The sequence below is a fragment of the Geospiza fortis genome, unplaced genomic scaffold (assembly GCF_000277835.1).
Source record: "Geospiza fortis unplaced genomic scaffold, GeoFor_1.0 scaffold23, whole genome shotgun sequence".
NCBI lineage: Eukaryota > Metazoa > Chordata > Aves > Passeriformes > Thraupidae > Geospiza > Geospiza fortis.
This window is the reverse complement of record NW_005054303.1, coordinates 4,558,611-4,577,896: the sequence shown is the minus strand read 5'-3', so window position 1 is coordinate 4,577,896 and position 19,286 is coordinate 4,558,611. Positions and strand designations below refer to the sequence as shown.

Sequence of the window (19,286 nt, the reverse complement as noted above, 5' to 3'; positions counted from 1 at the left end):
TGATTGCACATGCTTATGCCATACATATTATTTTAACAAGGTAACTTCGGAAAACTTGTGATTTATCCCTGTTTTCCTTCAAGAGCTGGGCGTGCACAGGTCCACACTCACAGAGGAAAACTGTTGGCTCCCAGCAGCCAAAAAGCAAAGCAAGACTCAAGTGCTGCAGTTCCCTCTTAATGAGTAAGCAGCTGGAAATAATACCTCCTGCATTTTCTTTGGCAACAGGGTTTATAGGCAATATTTATCCTTCTTTTTAAATTTTCTGTAAACCAACTAGTGCAAGATCACAGGAAACAACTGGAATGCAGACTCCAGTTTGTAGTGCTGTAGCTGGCTCCATCTCCAGCAGAGCAGCTTTGAAATGCTGGTGAATAAATCCATGAGCTATTCTGCTCTCTTCTGCATAGTAGTGGATTTTGCAGCTAGTGTTTCTCCTTTCATGTAATCTGACCCTATCTTGGTCCCACTCTAAATGCTCCTCACCATCAGCCAAGGCATTAATCTTGAGAATGTGTCCTAAGTCAGTTCCTGGAAAGGCAGTGGAAGTAGGCATCAGTGATATTTTTCAGTTCAGCCAGTACATGCCATAAAGATTACATTCGTACAAGGCACAACAAGACAAAGATACACTTGTTCAGCTGATGCATTTTTGGATCCAAAAACCTCCAAGAAAAATAAAATAGATGAGACCTTGAGGTTTTAGGAGCACGAGTTCAGCCCAAACAGTAGGTCCAAGCAGAGCTCCCTGAAATCAGTGAAAATATGGGGAATGAGAAAGACCAGCATGAATATTTCTAGATGGGAATGCAAACCAGCTCCAGACATCTTGCGACTGATTATTTCTGGTGGTAGCAATGACACATAGCACAGTTCAATGGCCTTTAGGGGTCGTGCTTATCCAGTGATGAGCACTTGGAGTGCAAGAGACTCACTGGGATTGATTCCCAACTGGTGAAGTAGTAGGCTGTCCCACTGGAGGGCATTAGGAGGAAAGGGCAGCAACAGCTGGGATGAGAAGCAGAGACCCAAGCAACTCCAACAGAAAATAACAGAATTAGAAAATATCTGTGAGTTGGGTCCTTAAATCAAGGTAATTAATAGCTGAAGAATGGCATTTTAAACCAGGGCCTTCATTGCCCAAGCCCATAAAATGAACTCTCTGAACTGATTTCTGAACCTTGTGTGATAGTTTTGATGTTCCACATACCTGGCACATTTACAGTGAGATCTATTCAAATGAAGAACATAATCATTGGATGCCTTTTTGTCTGTTAAGTGAGTGAGTGAACTTCATGGACACCTTCATCTTCCCCCTTTCCAGAAAAAGTAAAAAAACCTTTAACAGCCTCAAAAAAAGTTGGTCTTTTTTCCCAGGTATCATCACTCATGGAGAGTGCAGGCCAGCGCACAGGGCAGAGGAGCATTAGCATCTCATGCTGCACCCCAGCCAAGCAGGGCTGCCAGGGGCCCAGCAGCCCTTCCCAGCACAGCCTCGTGGCATTGCCAGGGAAAAGGTCAAGGTTGGTGGTGGAGGGTCAAGCAGAGGTTCTGCCCTGCTCCCTAAGTGCTGCTGCACCCCTCCTGTGCACAGCAGCCAGCCCAGGCAGCCAGGATGCCTCTGCCACAGCACTGGATCCTCTCAGGAGGCTGCAGGATAAGCACCAGAACTTATCTGCTCATCAGTGTCAAGGCTCAGGCATTTGTGTGTACACACAGGAGTGTCAAGTTCTCCTGAAAGATCTGAACCAGCCCTTTTAGCAGAGTTCTGGCACGTGTTCTGGCTCTGAGACTCAGGTACCCAAACCTTTGCTCCTCCCTGGGATTCTGAACAGTCTGTGGGTTTAAAGTGTCTCAGCAGCCTCAGATTTGCTCACAAACCATGAAAGACCCCAGAGGCTCAATTCCAGCCATCCTGTGAGACCCATCCTGGTTGGAACAGGCCAGCTGGGCCACCCTTTGCCACTGACTGCAGCGAGGTCTAAGTATCTCTTAAAATTGGCCTCTGTCCTTATTCAGGGAAACCTTCATTTCATTTCAATATTTCATATCAGTGTAAGGGCACAAAACCCCCAAAACAAAGCCCAAATAAGGATTGAGTTCATTAACCACTAATACTGTTCATTACTGGTATTTGTACAGTAGCATTTGCACGCATGAAACTTCAATACAAATGAAAATATATTCCTCCTTCACATGTTTCATCACCTCATTTATATGCAATGTAGCTTGTCAAGAGATGGCAAACAAAAGACCTGGGAGGATGAGGATTTACTCTGGATAAGCTCACAGCTACAAATGATTTTGAATCATACTAGAATTAAGTAACTTAGTGCCACTAATGCCACTGGCACTGCTACTAGCCTTGACACTACTGAGAGACTTAATCTAAAAGGATCTTTTGATTTCTCAGAGGCTCTTAATGGTTAATTTTCTATTCATTTTCCTTTTTTAATTTCTCCTTCTTTAAGGCTTGTCAGGAAGAAAGGCTGATATGTGAAAGAATCTAAGCTAAGCTAGGCTTAGGTTATGGCAGGCAAGGAGATGAGGAACAAAATAGGAACAGGGCAGAAAAAATACCTTGAAGTTTGTCTGAGCCACTAATATTTGCTAATTGCAATAAATATAGTACTGCACAGAAGCTCCTAATAAGCTTATATAAAGCATTTTAATGGGATGCTGTCAGGTTAAACATTGTGTTTAAAAATATAAATATTCTTAATAACTCCAAATTAAAGAAAATGAAGTTTGACCACCCAAATAATTTTCTCCTTTCATGCCAGAGTCTAAACTGCATTTCACACAACTCAGCCACTGAAAATAAGCAGGGCTTTGTTCTGCTGCTGTTGGGCTGGAGCGCACCTAGATCACACAGGAGAGGACGGTGCAGGGGTGTGCCAGGCAGAGCTGGAGATGCAGGGATTGAGGGGCCATGTTATGTCCTGGCTCACCAGGCTGACTGGGCAGCTCTTGTTACCTTGGACTTCCAAGACAGCAACTCTGGCATTTGCATGAAGGTTGTCCCCATGAGACAGCAGCTCTGGGGCTCGCAGAAGGATTTCCACCCCAGGATGGCAACTCTGGGGCTCGCAGGGGGGTTTCTACCTAGGGACAACAGCTTTGGGGCCTGCAGGAGAGTTTCCCCACTGAGCAATGGCATGGCTGGGTTTTCCTCTCAACATGGCAGCTCTGGGGCTTGCAAGAGGTGTTTACCTGGCTGTTAATGGGGCCATTGCAGCTCCACCAGGATCAGCCCAGGGTCCTCACTCAGCACTGGATGCAGCTTCCATTTCTTCTTTTAGCACATGACTTAAATGTTTCCATGTTTAGATTTTAGGCCTTTCAGGGCACAGTTTAAATCCAGAGCAGTGACTATGTTGAGTTTAACTGAAATTGAAAGAAAGAGCATGTGGAAACTTCTTAACAAAGAAGTTTTGTAAACAATGTCTTGATGCTATGGTGATGGGCCCTTAGAACGGCCGACTCCACTTTTCTTTCTATTCAATCCCTTATTTTTCTTCCAAACATTCCAATTTTAGTCCTGTCTACATGGCAGTGTTGATTGTACATTTCTGTGCATCTAACAAGTGCCAAGGAAATCAAACTTAGGGAACAGCAATGCTGGATTTACTTCTCAGCTGGCTCTCTCACAGAAAGTGCTGGAGAGGGCCAAATGCCTTTCCCTGTCTTAGTACTCTCCAGGGCTCTCTGGATGTACTCATCTACTCTGGATTTGGGTAAACCACAAAGGATGGTCCAAATCTGAGAAGGGTGAGAGTGCAATGTGTGAACAAGAAAATCCACCGCAGACCAAAGGGCTCGATTAGGCTGCATGTGGAACAACACCAAGGACATGCCTGGGGCCATGTCCTCTGCTGTTTGCATCACCTGCCTGCTGAAGGCTCCCCTTGGTGCTGGCCCTGCAGTCTGCAGCCCACCCTCCCACCAGGATGAGCCTGAAGATGCTGCTTGCAGTAGGAAGAGCTGGACTGTGCTGGCAATTTGGGCTTTGCCTGTGGCTTACAGGATGTCTGATCCTAAAAGCCCCTGGGTTTCAGGGCAGCATCACCAGAAGTCTGGGCAGGAGCAGCCAGCCTCGAGCATTTGATGCTTCTGGGTGCTTCTATTCACTCTCACCAAAAGGACAATGATGCAAATACAGGGGGCTGCTGCATTTGCTATCTAGCAAATTCTCCTCTCCCAGGTGAGATCTCCTCTGCTTCTTTTACACTGAAAAAAAAAAGAGAAAAATGCTGCCAAATAACTCACAGTCTGGATGGCTTCAACAGAAGCAAGAAGAAGCACTTGGAGTGTGATAGAAGGATTACTGTCATCAATACTGTGGTCTGCAGGAGGACAAGCCTGATGTGCTGGGAGCTTTGTAAACATCTCAGACTGCTTAGGGAATCTGCAACACAAGCTGAAATGTTTGAAAATGTATTTTTCCTAACCAATACATTTCCCTAATGGGTACAGACAAATTCAGGTCTGGAAGAAATCCAGTGAACATGGTGGACTACCATTAAAGAAGAGCAGATGCAATTGTTTTGTGCCTCCCTCTCCCTAATGGAATGATGCAATATCTCCTAAATTCCATGGCAGGGGAAATAGAAGGAAAAAGCCTATGCAATGTAATAAGGATGAAAAGTTTGTTCCAATTTTCTCAGCCTCCAAGCCTGGCACAAGCCTGTGTCTGCTCTATACTGCAGTCTCATGGTGTGGCTGAGTGAGTGTTTTCTGTTTACCTCTTTTTCCAATCTCTTCTGTAAGCCAAAGATAAAGCCAGTACAGCTCCAGCTGTACTTTTGAACCCGTGCTTAAATGGGGTGGAAATAAATCTTAATGAGATTGTCCAGCCCTATTACCTTAAGTAGTATACCTCAAATGAACCCTGCTGAAGCTGTAATTCCCCTCTGAGGTTTCAGTGACAGGAGCAAGTGGATCATATTTCACCATTGTAGTTTGTGTCAGCATTGGATACTTGGTAGAATTCCATGTTTATCACATAAGAATTGGAGAAACACACCTTTATTAAAGATGCAAAAATAGTAGAAGATGCTTTCTGTTAATAAGCACAAAGAATTTTCTCATACTCTTCATTGAGGACAGAAAATTACTTTTCATTTCTACTTCATGACTATTCAGATGTAAAAACATTATTCCCCTGAATTCTTACAACTGGTGTTTTGATGCTCCCCTCTTTCCTCTCTGGATAAAATCAAGATATTCTCCCAAGGCTTGCTGGTGGGCAGAACAGGTAAGGCAGCAGCAGATGGGCAGGACTCGAAGAAGTGAAGAAAGGGCAGAGAGGTCTCAGAGGAAATGTCTCCAGGGAGCACCACACTGTGGCACAGATATAATTTATTTAGGCTCTCCTGAGGTCCCCATACACAGCTGAAGAAAGAATTTTTAAGTGCCTGTCTTAGGTAACATGTAAAAAAGAAAGAAGTGATCCTGAGTATTTGGAAACCCACAGCAGCATCCCTTAGGGCACAAGGCACGTGCCCTTCACATGAAGGGCATGTGCAGCTCTAGTAGGTAGCAAGAAGAAATCAATTTTCCAGCCCTAACCCACTTGGCTGTGCAGCAAATGGGATTTTAACTCACATTGTGCCTGCAGCATTCAGTGAGTAACCCACAAATGAAGGTCCAGAGGAGAAGAATCTCCTCCTTGTCTAAATTTAGCATAAGGCCTTGAAAGTACAGACAAGGCAGCCAAACATCATCAGTAGCCAGAGAATTTAGACAAGGAAGAAAACTCAGTTCTGGTTAGTGGTTTTGGGAAATAATGGAAGGAGAAACAGGGATCTAATAACCTCTTACTGAACTAAAGTTAACCTCCCTCTCTGGGCAGGAGCCTGGGACTGTCTCTGACCATAGTCTGAGCTCAGTAATTAGCACTCCTGCTGATTTTTTGCACCTTTTATAGATATTGGATCAACACAGAAATTGGAGTACATGGGCTCATCAGATGCTATGAACTGTTGAGAGGACAGGTCTGGGATCTTGCAGGTAACAAGTGATTTTGCACAGGAGAGCAAGGCCAAGCCTGCTGAAGCTGTACTGGAGGGTGCCTGCCCAGCTGCCTTCACTCCCTGGCATTCTCCAGGACTGACTGGTGAGCTGGGTGGCCCGTGGCAAGGCACTCTGTCAAGTAGTGGAAAATAAATTTGATGTCTCACTCTCCATGGGACTCATTGAAACATCCACTTGCCTCCAGTTCTCCACTGTCCCTCGAGGCAGCTCGATTAACAAGGCAGATTGTCAACTGAGCAATCGTCTCAGAACAAGGAAATCTTTAAAAATTTGGCACCATTATCTAGGACATCCCAGCTGCTGAACTTCACTAGGAAAAGGAAGCAAATGCACATGCTCAACTCTGAGGCATATTTCTGTGAGAGAAAGTAAAATCAGTTTCGTACAAACAAGTATTTTCTAATCCTGTATTATCCCCTTGGACAAAACTGAGATGTTCAGCTGGCTAGCTGTGTCTCATAGCCAGAGTGAGTTTTCTCCTGCTTTTTTGGGTGCTCCTCTGCCTCCCTTCCTCTGCAGGGACCCCTGACCTTGGGAATGAGAGACATGGCACAGGAGCACGTGTGGTACTTCAGAAACTGGCTTTGTCCTGCTGAAATCCCAGTGGCAGAATGAAGCAGGGAGATGCTCTTGCTCAGGGTCTGATGATCCCCAAAGCAAAAAGTGGTGCTGCATCCTTGCTGGTGTTGGTTATGTTTTGATTGGCCTGAGCACAAAAATTCCTGCAGTAGGGACTGAGACTCACCATGCCTCAACAAAAATGTGCCATCTGGTCAATTTTCAGTGGTTTTCTCCTTCCAGTGTAGTGGGAGAATAGTGAAGATGTCTTCTTACTCCTCCCACTTTATTGGACATCAGAGTAGGCAGGGAATAGTAAAGGACAGCAAAAAGACTCTCCAGCTCCTCTGTGTGCCAGGAGAAATGAAATAATTGTAGGAGAGGAGTTTGCTGAGAAAACAAACACTCCTCCTGTGAAAAACTGTGAGCAGATTGAATGATTTCCCTGGAGTTTTCCAATCTTTTTCATTAAATGATTCAAAATGAAAACATGCAGAAATGTGGTTGGTGTTTAGAAAGACAGCTTTTGTTAGAGAAGTATTATTCTCCATCCTACATATGTGAGCACTGCATGCCTCAGTCTACCATATCTGTTCCAGACATTGCAGATCCTCTCACACTTTCCCACATGATGCTTCTTCTTAAGCCTTGGATGTTTAAATACCTGACCAAAACATCTTTCCAAATAAACCCCCAGTCTCCAGTGGCATAACAAGCCCCATGTGTTGCTGACTGTGTGAAAACAGACGGTGCACAGACATTTTGACAGCCACCGAAAAATCATGACCCAAGAAACCTGGCTTTAGGAAAAAAAAAATTAAAACAAGTCTTAAGAGGCTCATGATAAACATCAGAGTTGGCAGCACTAAGAATAATCAAAGAGTTTAGATGAGGTTTCCCAGATAAATTGTCTCCACTTCATCAATGCACTGTCTGGTTTTAAACACTTATGCCTGAATATACCATTTGGAATTTATGGTAGATGCAGGAAATAACAGTTTCCTTCTCAAAATCCTTTCCACATGTGGTCCATATGCCTCCAGCACAAAGGGATTGCAGTATCATGCCTAAGTCATATGGGTGTCAGAAGGCCAGCTGACTATCACAGCAACAAGATGAACCTGGGAACCTCTGATTTGAGATAAAGAGCTTCAGAAAATGACAGCTTTAGTGTCCCAAAGACAGGTTTCCTGTATCAGAAATGTTTGTGTGTGAAGCTATTGACATTGCAGAGCATCTCCAAGCAATTGCTGAAATATCAAGTTATTATAACAAGTATACCCAGTGCTAGAGATCTAGTTCAAGTATCTTGTATTTCATGACATATGTGTTTCCAATATGCTGTTTATCATAACATCCCAGCTTCACCTCTAGAAGATATTGAACATGGTAAAGAATAGCATTCCAGGAAGATCAAGGACAATTTCAGGTTAAGTTAGCTTGAAAATTCTGCTGGGAACTGCATTGCATCTGTGCTGCAGCCACAGAGCAGCCCTTGAAGGGACAAGAGTTGGTCCATGGAGCAGCTGTGGAAAGCCAGGTTTTCCCAAATGGTCACCAATGGCAGATTCTTCATCTCCTCATGCTGGACCAGAGACCACAGGTCTGATTTATGGACATGCCCAGGGCTCACAGCTGCCAATGGAGCTTGAGTATGTGAAATACAGTGGTGTGCTGGGTGCTCTGAAAGAGGAGCTCCTTGGCATCTCCAATTACACACCCACAGCACTGGGAACTGGTTTTGGCTTAATCTTGATGTGCCTCAGCCTCTCACATATAAACTCTGAATAATTCTGCAGCCATGGCTCTTTGTGTGACATTGCTGAGTCACAGCTAGCAATGTTTCAGTAGGGGCAATATGAAACATTCATTAAGTTTTGATTAGTGCAAATATAAATACATTTCTCTGAGCAATTGTGCTGGGACAAGGTATGACCAATGCCTGGTGCTTCCCATGCACCACGAGTGCCTGCTGGTGGGGCCTCACCCAGCAAATCTCACCAACCACACAGCACAGGGCTCAGGCTGCTGCTCTGAGGAGTACAATGAACTGACCCAGCCACAATTTGTACTGATGGCCCAGGGGGATAAAGATGTTGCTGAGATTTCTGAGAGTGGTGACCCTTATTCATTGGACTGAATGGAAAGGCTTGATTTCAAGAAATCTGGGTCATGATCCCAAAGCATGAGTGGGAGAAGTGCAAATTATAAGTTTAACCTGAAGTCAGGTCCTTCATAATCACATGATCAAATGCAACCTGAGATGCTCAGCTTGCTGTCACTGCTTTAGATTTTTGAGTCTCTGTGAAAAATTACTCAGGTGTTCAGATGTTTTGCGCACAGCTCTTTTTGTGTGCTTTTCTTTCTTTCTTTCTTTCTTTCTTTCTTTCTTTCTTTCTTTCTTTCTTTCTTTCTTTCTTTCTTTCTTTCTTTCTTTCTTTCTTTCTTTCTTTCTTTCTTTCTTTCTTTCTTTCTTTCTTTCTTTCTTTCTTTCTTTCTTTCTTTCTTTCTTTCTTTCTTTCTTTCTTTCTTTCTTTCTTTCTTCAGCAGCAAGGATTTTACCATTTTCACAGTAACAATGTTAGTCACTGGGAAGTGTTCTGGGTGCACTCTGTGATTGCAAAGGCAGAGCACATCCTGCAGCTCCACAAAGAACACATCACAAAGGATAAGTGTGTACGTGTGTATTTATCTGCAAAATAAGTAAGAATCACCACATAGGAAATGCCAATTTTTCAGGTAGTGTCAATGGATTTTGAGGGGATTTTGGACCTTCCAAACATCTCTCCAAACTTAATTTCATGCCTTCATAACACTTGATGTGGATGAGCCTGTGTTCTCCCAAGGAGCACTGAAGTGGTGGAACCTTGAGCCATACAAACAGCGCTGAGAGCAGCGATGTGGGGCTGGCGGGTTCCCACCCGGGCAGTGTGGAAAAACTGCCTGAGATAAATCAGCCATTGGCACCTCTCTGAAATGCTCTGGTTTTTGTGATGGAGACAGCATTGTATTTCCCAAAGTCTTCTCAGAGTTTGTTGTGATTCCTCCAGGGTCACAACCATCTCACTGAGCCCACCTTGGAGTCCTCTGAGCAAGGGCTTGCTTTTCTTCCCAAAGCAGTTTGTGTGAGTGACAGACCGTGTGCAGAAGCAGAGAGCAGCTCTGGCAGTCCCCGTGTGCCCTGCTGACTCAAGGGTGACTTCAGCTGCTCCATGAAACCCAGGACTCCTGCAGGGAACTGATCCTGGGCACTATGAATGTGTCCATGCCAGCACCTGGCATCTGACAGGAGCCCATTCCTCTGCCCCAGAGCTTCTTTCCCACAAGGAAGAAAGCATTTGGGGGATCTTGACAATCTTTTATGTGAGTTTTAGAGGAGGTCTGAGATGTGAGGTAACCCCTAACATTACAAATTTAATTGGGAAGCCACAAGTGTGTGGAGAGGGAGCTGATCACAGTCTGTAAGGAAAGAAATAACAGGGACAGAGAAGCAACTGAATATGATGATGAGAGACTGGGCACTGGCCAGGTTTTTGGGAGGGCACACTGAGCATTCAGTTTGCAGTCTGAATGGCAAAGGAAAGGAAGGGGGCCCACCCTCTAAATTGCTGCCTGTACAACAGGTCTGCAGCAAGAGAAGGCTCCAGACATTGTTAAATGCAATTATGGCTTCCAAATGCTGATGGCTTAACACAGAATATGTTGGAAATACTGCAGATGTTATGAGGGATGGAGGAGAGGAGGAGGAAAAACAGTCTGGTTGTTTTTTGCATGCCTTAAGTTCCTGCAAACATCATGGAATAAGACTGTTCAGAAATGTGCAGTACAGAGCAAGTGCTCTTGCTCACAGACCCTGGGACAAACTACAGCTTCCAAGTATTTCTGCAGATAAGGAAAATCCTCCCACTGGGATGGGGGAGGAGGGGAGGAGCACTTGGGAAAGATGTAGCATCTTCTGTATTTCCTAACTAGATCCTTAACCACCAGCAGAAAATGTTCGTGCAAACTTCTACTGCCTCTACTGACTGCCTGAGAGAGCTCTCCTCATTCTGCACCCCTCCTCAAAGAAACAAACAAACATTTTCTTGTGCAAATGAGTGTTAATGTGTCTGCTAAATCAAATACCCCACTTGGAGCCTCTGCAGCACATAGCACACACACTCACATTCTGCTTCAGAGGAGCAGTGAACTGGCACAGGCTCTGCTTGCCAGCTGCATAGTTGGACTAGTCCAGTAGTCTAGTTAGAACAAGTAGACTAGTTAGACTAGTCCAGTAGTCTAGTTCTAGTCCAGTTAGTCTGGAAGGAAACCTCAGCTGCTACTTTAAAGGCAGAGGTGGGAGATGGAAGACTAACCCAGTGCCCGTGCTCAGGACACTCCTAGAACATAATCAGCTCCCACAGAACCACCACCAGGCCTGAGGGGCAGGACATCCATGCTGGAGGAGAAAAACAAAGCTAACAACAGAGTTTGCCATTTTTTTAATTCCAGAGGTTGCAAACTTTTGAGCTAGTTGTCAGAAATAACTTTATCAGTGGCACAGGGGTGTTGTACTACCCAGCTATGTACAGGTACATTAAGTTTGCTTAAGCTAGGCTGAATCCCTGTTGAGAACCCCCTAAGACTGGGCTGCAACAGAGATCATCTTCTTTCATCTTTGCTTTTGGTCACTAAGAGCTGTCTTTGCCATGTGTGGCATTTTGCCCAAGTGCAAATGTGGAGCTGCTCCTTGATCTCTCTCTCCCAGCTCTCTCCCTTTCTCAGTACAGAAATGCTTTGTGGTCTGGGAGGCCTCAGATTTCTCCCAAGTGGAAAAGCCCCTTCTTCCTCAACAAAACGTCTAAGGAGGTGCATGGGAAGAGAGCACAGCTGAGCCACGCAGCCCCAAGGCTTTGAAAGCCCTTCAGAGGTGGGAACCCCTCCTCAGCAGGCTCTTTAACCCAGGCTCAGCGCTCACCAGGTGAAGGCTGCACCCAGGTGATTTTAACCCTTCATGGACAGTAGCCTGAATTATTTTGACTCATGGGGCTGTCTTAAAACACTGTATGAACAGAGAGGGCTTTCCAGGCACACCTCTGGCAGGCTCCCAGTCTGGTGTCTCCATGGGGCTTGCTCATCACCAAAAATCTACTCCTGGGGTTTTTCTTGCAAAACATGGATTTCTGGGGCACCAGAGTCACTCATTTTTCCTTTTGTGTTTGTCTGACCTTTGTGTTCCAAACATTCTCTAAAGCTTTAAACCATGATTGTTTCATCATCATCATCCTCAGTGAATGCATGGCCCCTGCTGCTCAAGGCAGTTCTTGCACAGACTGAGGACACATGGAATTTCTGGAGGAGCAGCAGAGCTGGTCAGAAGGAGGACTCCCATCTGCCAAGATAATTCTGGTATTTCTATTCCATTTTCATCAAACTCCCAGATTTTATATTTGATTTTATTTTACCTGAGCATCCAAAGGCCTTCTGTCTTGCCCCCACTCAATTTCAATTTTCAAAAATATGGTCTTTAGAAATGTGTTAATATATTGTCATTGTCAACAAAAGGTTGCATTTTGAATTAGTAACATCTGTATTTTGTGATGAAAGAACACTCTATTGGAAAATGTGTGACTGCTTCTAATAGCTAGCATTCATCTCCTAAGCTGACTTCCCAAATGCAGAAGGAAATGAGTTTGCCAAGGGGTCCATTAATGAAGATTAGAGTTTCTGTGAAGTGTTTATCCATCCCAAACCCTGAAAAATGGTACAGATACTTGCTAGGTGCTCATCACCCCAGCACCCTGGGCTCACCTTCCCCTGGCAGAGGGTGCTCCTGGGGAGCTCTGAGCATGTAAGGCAGTGCTGGTGGTGTTAGTGCAGTCAGGAGCTATGGCTCATCCTGCAGACCCCTCTCTTGAGATGCTGGAGTCATTCCATTTCATTCCTAAACTACAGCACTGGCTCGATATGTGGAAAAACCTTCCCACTTCTCTGCTTATCCCTGAGCACTAGCTGCAGTCTGCACAGCCACTCTGCAAGGTGATTCCAGCCTTTGCCTCTCACTGAGGGCTCACCCTGCAAACTGTGATGCAGAAGTGGTGCTCCACCACTTTATCTGCAAAAAGGTAGACACTCTTTACCAAATCTAACAAAATGTGAATTTCAAGCATAGTCTTATGCTAATATGAGTATGTGAAAGTGGGACAATTTTATTTGACAGGAGTAGTGCTCATGTGTGTGCTGGGTGATGATCTTTTTTTACAGAAATGCACATGGGCCATATTTTATTCCCAGTGGCTGTTAGAGACAGTCAGGCGTGGGAGCTGGAGGCCTTGCTCACTAACAGCCTCTCTGGCTGAGATAAATGGACTCTCCATGACAGTGCAGAATGCGTTGAATTTCAGGAAATCTAAATTCCCATATTTTTCTGGGATATCCTAATTCGGAAAACACCAATTTTATCAACTGGCTCCAGTCTGTCTTAAAGACATGTTTGAAACATGTAATTTTAGCTCTGAAAGGAAGTATTTAGCTAAAGAGTCTGGAACATATTTCAGATGAAAAGTCTTGCTTCCTCCTCTACTGAAACAAGGCAAATAAAAGGTTGCGAGGAATTTTAAGGAAATTTGGTTAGATTCGCATGCCACCTGCTGCAGAACAAGCTACATCAATTCTGTTTCTTCCCTTCTCAGCCCTGTTGCAGTAAATAACAGAGAAAGTATGCATATATGAGACTCCTGGTGTTCTTCTTCAGCACTATAATCTTCATCTGTTATGGCTCAATACCCTGTGTTATTTCAACAGTGGTGTTATCCACAAGAAGTTACCCATGCTATTCAAAGTCAGTCTGTGGCTGAAAGGGGAAAGAAAGAAAAGAGGCACTTGAGGAACCCTTGCATGACTTCAGAGATTTTTCTGAAGTCAAAAGGTTTGTGTTAAGAAGCAGAACCATCATGACTCATATATTCCTAATCAAAATGCTGGGTGCGTGAAAAGCCGTTCAGTCGTTCAGAGACTGAGCCATGACTCCTTACAAGAGGAAAATAATACACACAAGGGGAAGCACTTAAATAATTGATGTGCTTTTCTTTTATCTGCTTGTAGGAGTGACAAAAAATCTATGTAGCTGGCACTAATGGATAGCATCTGTGTGTCAATAATTGCTAATGAGGAAGAAATAGGAGCGCGTTTGTCTTGAAGTGACTGATCTTTCTTTCTTTATCTCCCTGTGTTACAATGGGAAATTATTAGTGTAAATTTTAGAATTCTGTTCACTTTCAAATCTCAAAAGGTTTTCAAATGTCTTTTTTTTTAATAGGAATTCAATCCAGAATTGAACTGTACACTTGCTTACATGTAATCTGCATTCTCGCATTTAAGATCCTATTTTAATATCTTCTGTACTACATCCAAACAACAAAATAAAACTTTGTTTGCATCACATGTTTAAGTTTCCATTCCACAACAGTGAAAGGGTGCAGCCAAGCTGAAATTGAACAGAAACCAGTAATTTAAAAACACCCAATGCTTTCATCATGAAAAATTGCATAACCATTTCCAGCACTGAAGTAGGATACTCTTACTGAATAAAGTCCCTTAAAAAATTATTGGCGTATCAAGCCGTTCATATCCAGCTATTTAAGTCAAAGATTGTATTCAGCCATTGCCCCCAAGTTGCTTTTCTGAGGGAACAATTACACAGCTGTTCCTGCTACATTCTTGTGTAGGCTGCAAGCAGCCTAAAAACTCTGGCATTAATTTCCTGTAACTACGAAGTGCAACTCTCCAGGTTGTTCGTGAGGCATGCCCTTTGCAAAGAGGTTACTGAAGCACTACATACCCTTGACACTAATATTGAGCTTTGGCCACACTTATTTATAGCCCTGTGCATGTGTATACACCGGCACATGCACAGGGCTGTAGGGTTTATGTTCGAAGCAGGGCTCTGGACTGCAGCCACATTGCAGTGCTAATGATATCTGTCACTGCACCAACTTTTTGTAGCTGTATTATCTGGCTGCATTCAAAACCAAGGATTTTGGAAGTACAGTTCCAGCCTTGCTGTGCTCATTGGATTCAGCAAAGGGGCATTTCTGCACTAGTGAACACTAAGCAGTGCATTAGAAGGTTTGATGATGATTTTTTGCAACTCCTTTTATGGAGTGTTAAGGTTTAAATGGCTAAAGTTTTAAACTTTGACCTAGCTAGTCAAAGAGCAATAGCCACAAAGAGAATTATTTCAAAATTCCTTGACATGAAAAGCAAGCTGTCAGCAACTGGTTCACTAAGATTGCTTAATAAATCTGATGGAGTACCACCATTTCTCTGTCCACTGCTGGTTTGGTGCATATTTTTATATTAATATACATGCATCCACACGTCTGTAAGTACAGGATATTGTGCCAGGTCCATGAAGCAGCTGTCCCTTGGGACAGGTTCCCCTGGCATGGGGCAAGGTGAGCCCTGCTTCCTGGGAGCAGCATGGGAGAATTATTGGGGGAACAGAGAGAAATAAACCTGTTTCTGGCACATTTCTAATCCACGTGTAAACATCACTTTATTTTTCATTCCTGACCATAGGAAATTGCTTCCTTCCCTCAATGCATCCATGAATGTTTTTCTGGAAGAAAACTCGAAAGTCCTTTCAGCAGCATAGGTAATTGAGATATCAGTAATTTCTGCACACAAGATGCCATGCACTCTCAATATCAGTTTCATCATTAATATCAGATGCCAGCTGATACTGATACTGTCACCCTGAAATATCCCACCCCCAACTCAGAGTGCTTAATAAGCAAACTGGGGCCAGGCCCTTAAAATCAAAGCCTGTAGAAGCGAAACTTTGCTGGTTAACAGTTCACCCATTTGAGCAGATAGGCAGGAGATATTAATTTTCATCTCTCCTGTCTTTAGCTGATAGCAACAGCCCATGGAATTGTGCATGGTGCAGCTCACTCTGCACCATATACATAATTTATATTTTTCCACTCCAGTTATGACTGAGCCGTTTTGGACCTGGGATTTGCTCTGTAAAATGGAAGCATAGAGAAGAGGAAAAAAGAAAAACACTGCAGCAGCCTTCTCCTTCTCCAGCCACACTTTTTAGCCCAGAACCTCATCTTTGATGCACAGCCTCCACAGACCAATGGAACAGGAGTGCCACACAGTACATGTTGCATATACATATTCACGTGAAAAGATGCTTGCCATGGTAAAATAAAAAATAAAGGGCATTTCCAGTAGTCCATCTCTTTATTAGTAAAATGCCTTGGCAGAGAATCAGGCTATCACTTCAACAAGTTTCCCTTTCTACAGGCAGCCTAGATAATATTTACAGTTCCTACAGAAGTTTTTAAAAAACAGCTGAGAAACATGCTTCTTGCTGACATGCTCTTCTGCTCAGTGAAGTTTGACAGATACAGCCCTAAGCCCTAGTACAGGATTCCTTCCCAGACACACGCAAAGGGTGCAATGCCCATATTTTAACAATAATGTACATTTCTGTTTCCTTTCAGCAAACAAACCCTTTGCATTACATTTATCTGCCCTGGCTGTGTCCGTTACCATCCGGGAAGGTTTATCAAGGAGCAAACAGGACACACACACAGCGCCTGGTCCCACGGCACCCATGCCATCCCCACAAACTCTCCTCGGTGAGCTCAAGACATCGATACCATCATCCCTGCGGACACCGACCCACCAGTCCTTCATCAGCCTGAATTCCAGAACCCTTCCTCCTGCCCAGCCCCTGTTCCTGCGGAGGAAATCCCGGCAGTGCCACCCTGCCACCCTCCGCACGGACTCCGAGCCCCGCACCAGGACCCGCGGTGGTTTCGGGGACTTTCTGCTCTCCCTGCCGCGGCTCCGCGTGTGCCTTTGCAATCCGAGAATGTGAGCCAGCCGGCAGGACTCGGGGTAAATATAAATCTGGAGCTTACCCACAGGCAGTCCCTCGCAGTCTGACATGGTGTGGGAAGTCCTCCTCACCGGGGGCTTAGGGAAAAAACCACTGCGGGGCCGCAAGCGCGGGTCCTTCTCTTTGCAAAGGCAAGGGGGGAAAAATATCAAACAGTTTACAGCCACCCTTGCCTTGCACTCCACATCTACCCACCCAGAGAGCTGTAGCAACAGTCCCGTCCCTGCCTTCTCATTATGGGATGTAAAGATAAGAATGTGCTTTTGTGCCAAAAGAGTGTGCTATTGGTGGATAAATTTGTTGTCATCCCTCCCCTTCGCAGAGTTTCCTCTTTAATGTCACAGAGGCACATTACCCTGTCGGAAAGGCCATCGAATATTTATGAAACGGCTTTTAAGGGCTAAGCCGCAAATGCTGGCGGGAGAACAGAGCTAATTGCTGGGTGCCGGGGCTGGGAGCCGCCCGCAGGGCGCTCCTGCTTCCCGGGGGGCTCGGCGGAGCCGCGGGCTGGGGGAGAGGCTTTGCCAGCTTCCTCTGCACCTTCTCCTTCTGCAGGGTCCCGGTACAAACACGGCTGGAAAAGTGAGCAGAAGCCAGGGTGTATCTCTTTAAGGAGGAAGGGAAAAAACAGTCTTTGTTTATATTGTAATATCTGAGAAATTGTTTTGTGACACTGTTACTAAAGGCCGTTTCGTAGTTTATAATAATATCGTGAGTGCAGATTTCTCTGTAACTTCATGGCTTTTCTTGCTTAAAGCATGCCACTTTAATGCCAGTTTAGTGGCTGCTCCTACAACTTATTTTTTTAATCTTTGGAAATGTTTATGTGGGATTTGTTGGGTACGAGGTTCCCAGACTCGCAGTCGGTGCAGAGTACCCCTGCACGCTGCTGTGCTCATTAGGCACCTTAATGAAGTGCAAGCAAAGGCGCTGGCAGCGTTAGCGCCAGGCTGGGCTTGGCAGAGACATGTGCGGGACCTGGTGGCAGCTCGGCACCCGGGGGGCGCTGATTTGCTGCCGCTTTTTGTCCTGGCAACAGTCAGGAGCAGCCTGGGCTTGCCCTGACTCGGACCTTCAGTGTCTGAGCTCCTCACAAATGTCGGGATTTCAGACCCAGAGCCGGAGGAGGCGAGGGGGGGATCCATGGAGGGCGGTCTCTGGGAAGCACTTCCAGACCTTGTGGGCAGAGACAGCCCCGGGAAAATGAGCCATCGGGAACAGCTTTCTTCAAAATGCCTTGAAGGAAAAAAAAAGCATAAATTACATGAAGTATACTAGGAGCTCAGGGTGCCCAGCACCTCAGAAAAGTGTGGGCTGTTTTTATCAGATGCTTCAGCCTAAGCACCCAAAGGTTGGCACTGCCTGAGCTCTCTCTGAAGAGAAGCCTTTTTATACTCTGCTGGTTACTCAGCAGCACAGCTAGCCATGGAGTCAGTTCAGGATGTCAGGCTTCTGACTAAGAAGCAAAAATAGCTGCAAAAGTAGATTGTGACATGTTCCCAAAACCATTCCTCGGGTTGCCTACACAGGGCTGGGCAAGCAGAGCCAGAAGTGTCTGGCCAGCCTGAGGATCTGTTGGCACAGCTCTGTCAGGACAGCCCTTGTCAGTGCCTGCTCCTCTATCTGCTCACGCAGCACACGTGGAGATATTCACTGGGGTGAGGCTCACCTGGAGGGCAGCTCTGAGAGAAGCTGAGCCTCAGGGTGAGCTCTCTGCCAAAGGGGCTGTGCAAGGAGGAGAAGTGCAGGGCACCATGCCTACCCTCTCCATCCTGCTGCCACCCACAGACCCAGCGAGGGGCCGCTAGCTGCTCTGGCAGTCAGGGAGGTGTCTGCTCTTGATCTCAGGATGCATCTGGGAAAGGAAGAGGGCCTAAACCAGCCTGGGGGACTTTTCTTGCAGTGTCATCTGCCTGCAGAGACATATTGCTCCAATGTGTGAGAATCAAAGCTTTCTTAGCTTGGCCCTGTGCAAACGCAGGCTCCCAGCTCTGCAAGCATTTACGTGCCAATTCCACTTCAAGCCCCACTGAAGTTCCTGGAACTGCTCACAGTTATAAACACATGCATGAGTATTTGCAGGATTAAGGGCCCACCAGTCCTCCTTGTATTCACAGCAAACAGCTGCAGCTGGTTTTGAAGTCACCTCTCCCAGCTGTGTGCTGGTGCTCCTGCACTGAAGCTTAGAGCCCTCTAGCAGAGCTGGACAAGTGCCTGCAGGGAAGGCATGCCAAACCCAGACTGGTGTCTCAGCTCTGTCTCATCCTCCAGAGGAATTTAAGAAGCCTCTGCCTCAGTAACCCCCACCATTGTCCATGCCCATGTCTGCTGCAGGTGGTCAGCATCTTTCAGGAGAGGGGCAGAGAACACTGAGGGGGAAGGACAAAAGGACAAATAAATCTTAAACAATTACAGCAAAGTTGGCAGGAGCTCATCTGCCAGAGCCCTTACTAGGATTTGGCCTTGGGAGAGCTCTTCAGTGAAACACTAAAGCAGGTCAAAAGTTGAACAGATCAGACCTAATTCTTACAACAATACTCACAAACAAACACCTTCTTTTGATGTGGATACTTCAATCAAAAAATTACCTTTGATCTCTGGATACTTTAGTTATAATGCTGGATTTTGATAAATTATAAGACTTTTTTTTTCTTTGATTAAAACAGAGTATTTCTTTTAGCTTCTTTTAACAGAGTATTTCTTTATCTTCCCCATTTCTCAGCCTGAAAAGAGTCATGTTTGCTCCTGGAAAAAGGCCAAAAAAAGGCCTGGAAGATTTAAGGCTGACAGAGAAAGT

General features: G+C 45.1%; 1 protein-coding gene across 7 annotated transcripts in view; it reads right to left on the bottom strand.

Moving 5' to 3' along the window:
* EML1 (EMAP like 1) overlaps positions 1–16,878 on the bottom strand; it is a 121,442-nt gene extending 104,564 nt beyond the window's left edge. For 4 of the 7 annotated variants that reach the window (XM_031066350.1, XM_031066352.1, XM_031066353.1 and 1 more), the window contains exon 1: positions 16,512–16,723. In XM_031066350.1, coding sequence (XP_030922210.1) covers positions 16,512–16,539 — 28 coding nt within the window. In that variant the 5' untranslated portion in view covers positions 16,540–16,723. Of the gene's footprint in view, positions 1–16,511 lie in introns of all 7 variants that reach the window. The other 3 variants (XM_031066349.1, XM_014311852.2, XM_005417880.2) reach the window with 2 other exon arrangements.
* Between the last annotated feature and the right edge of the window lie 2,408 nt (positions 16,879–19,286).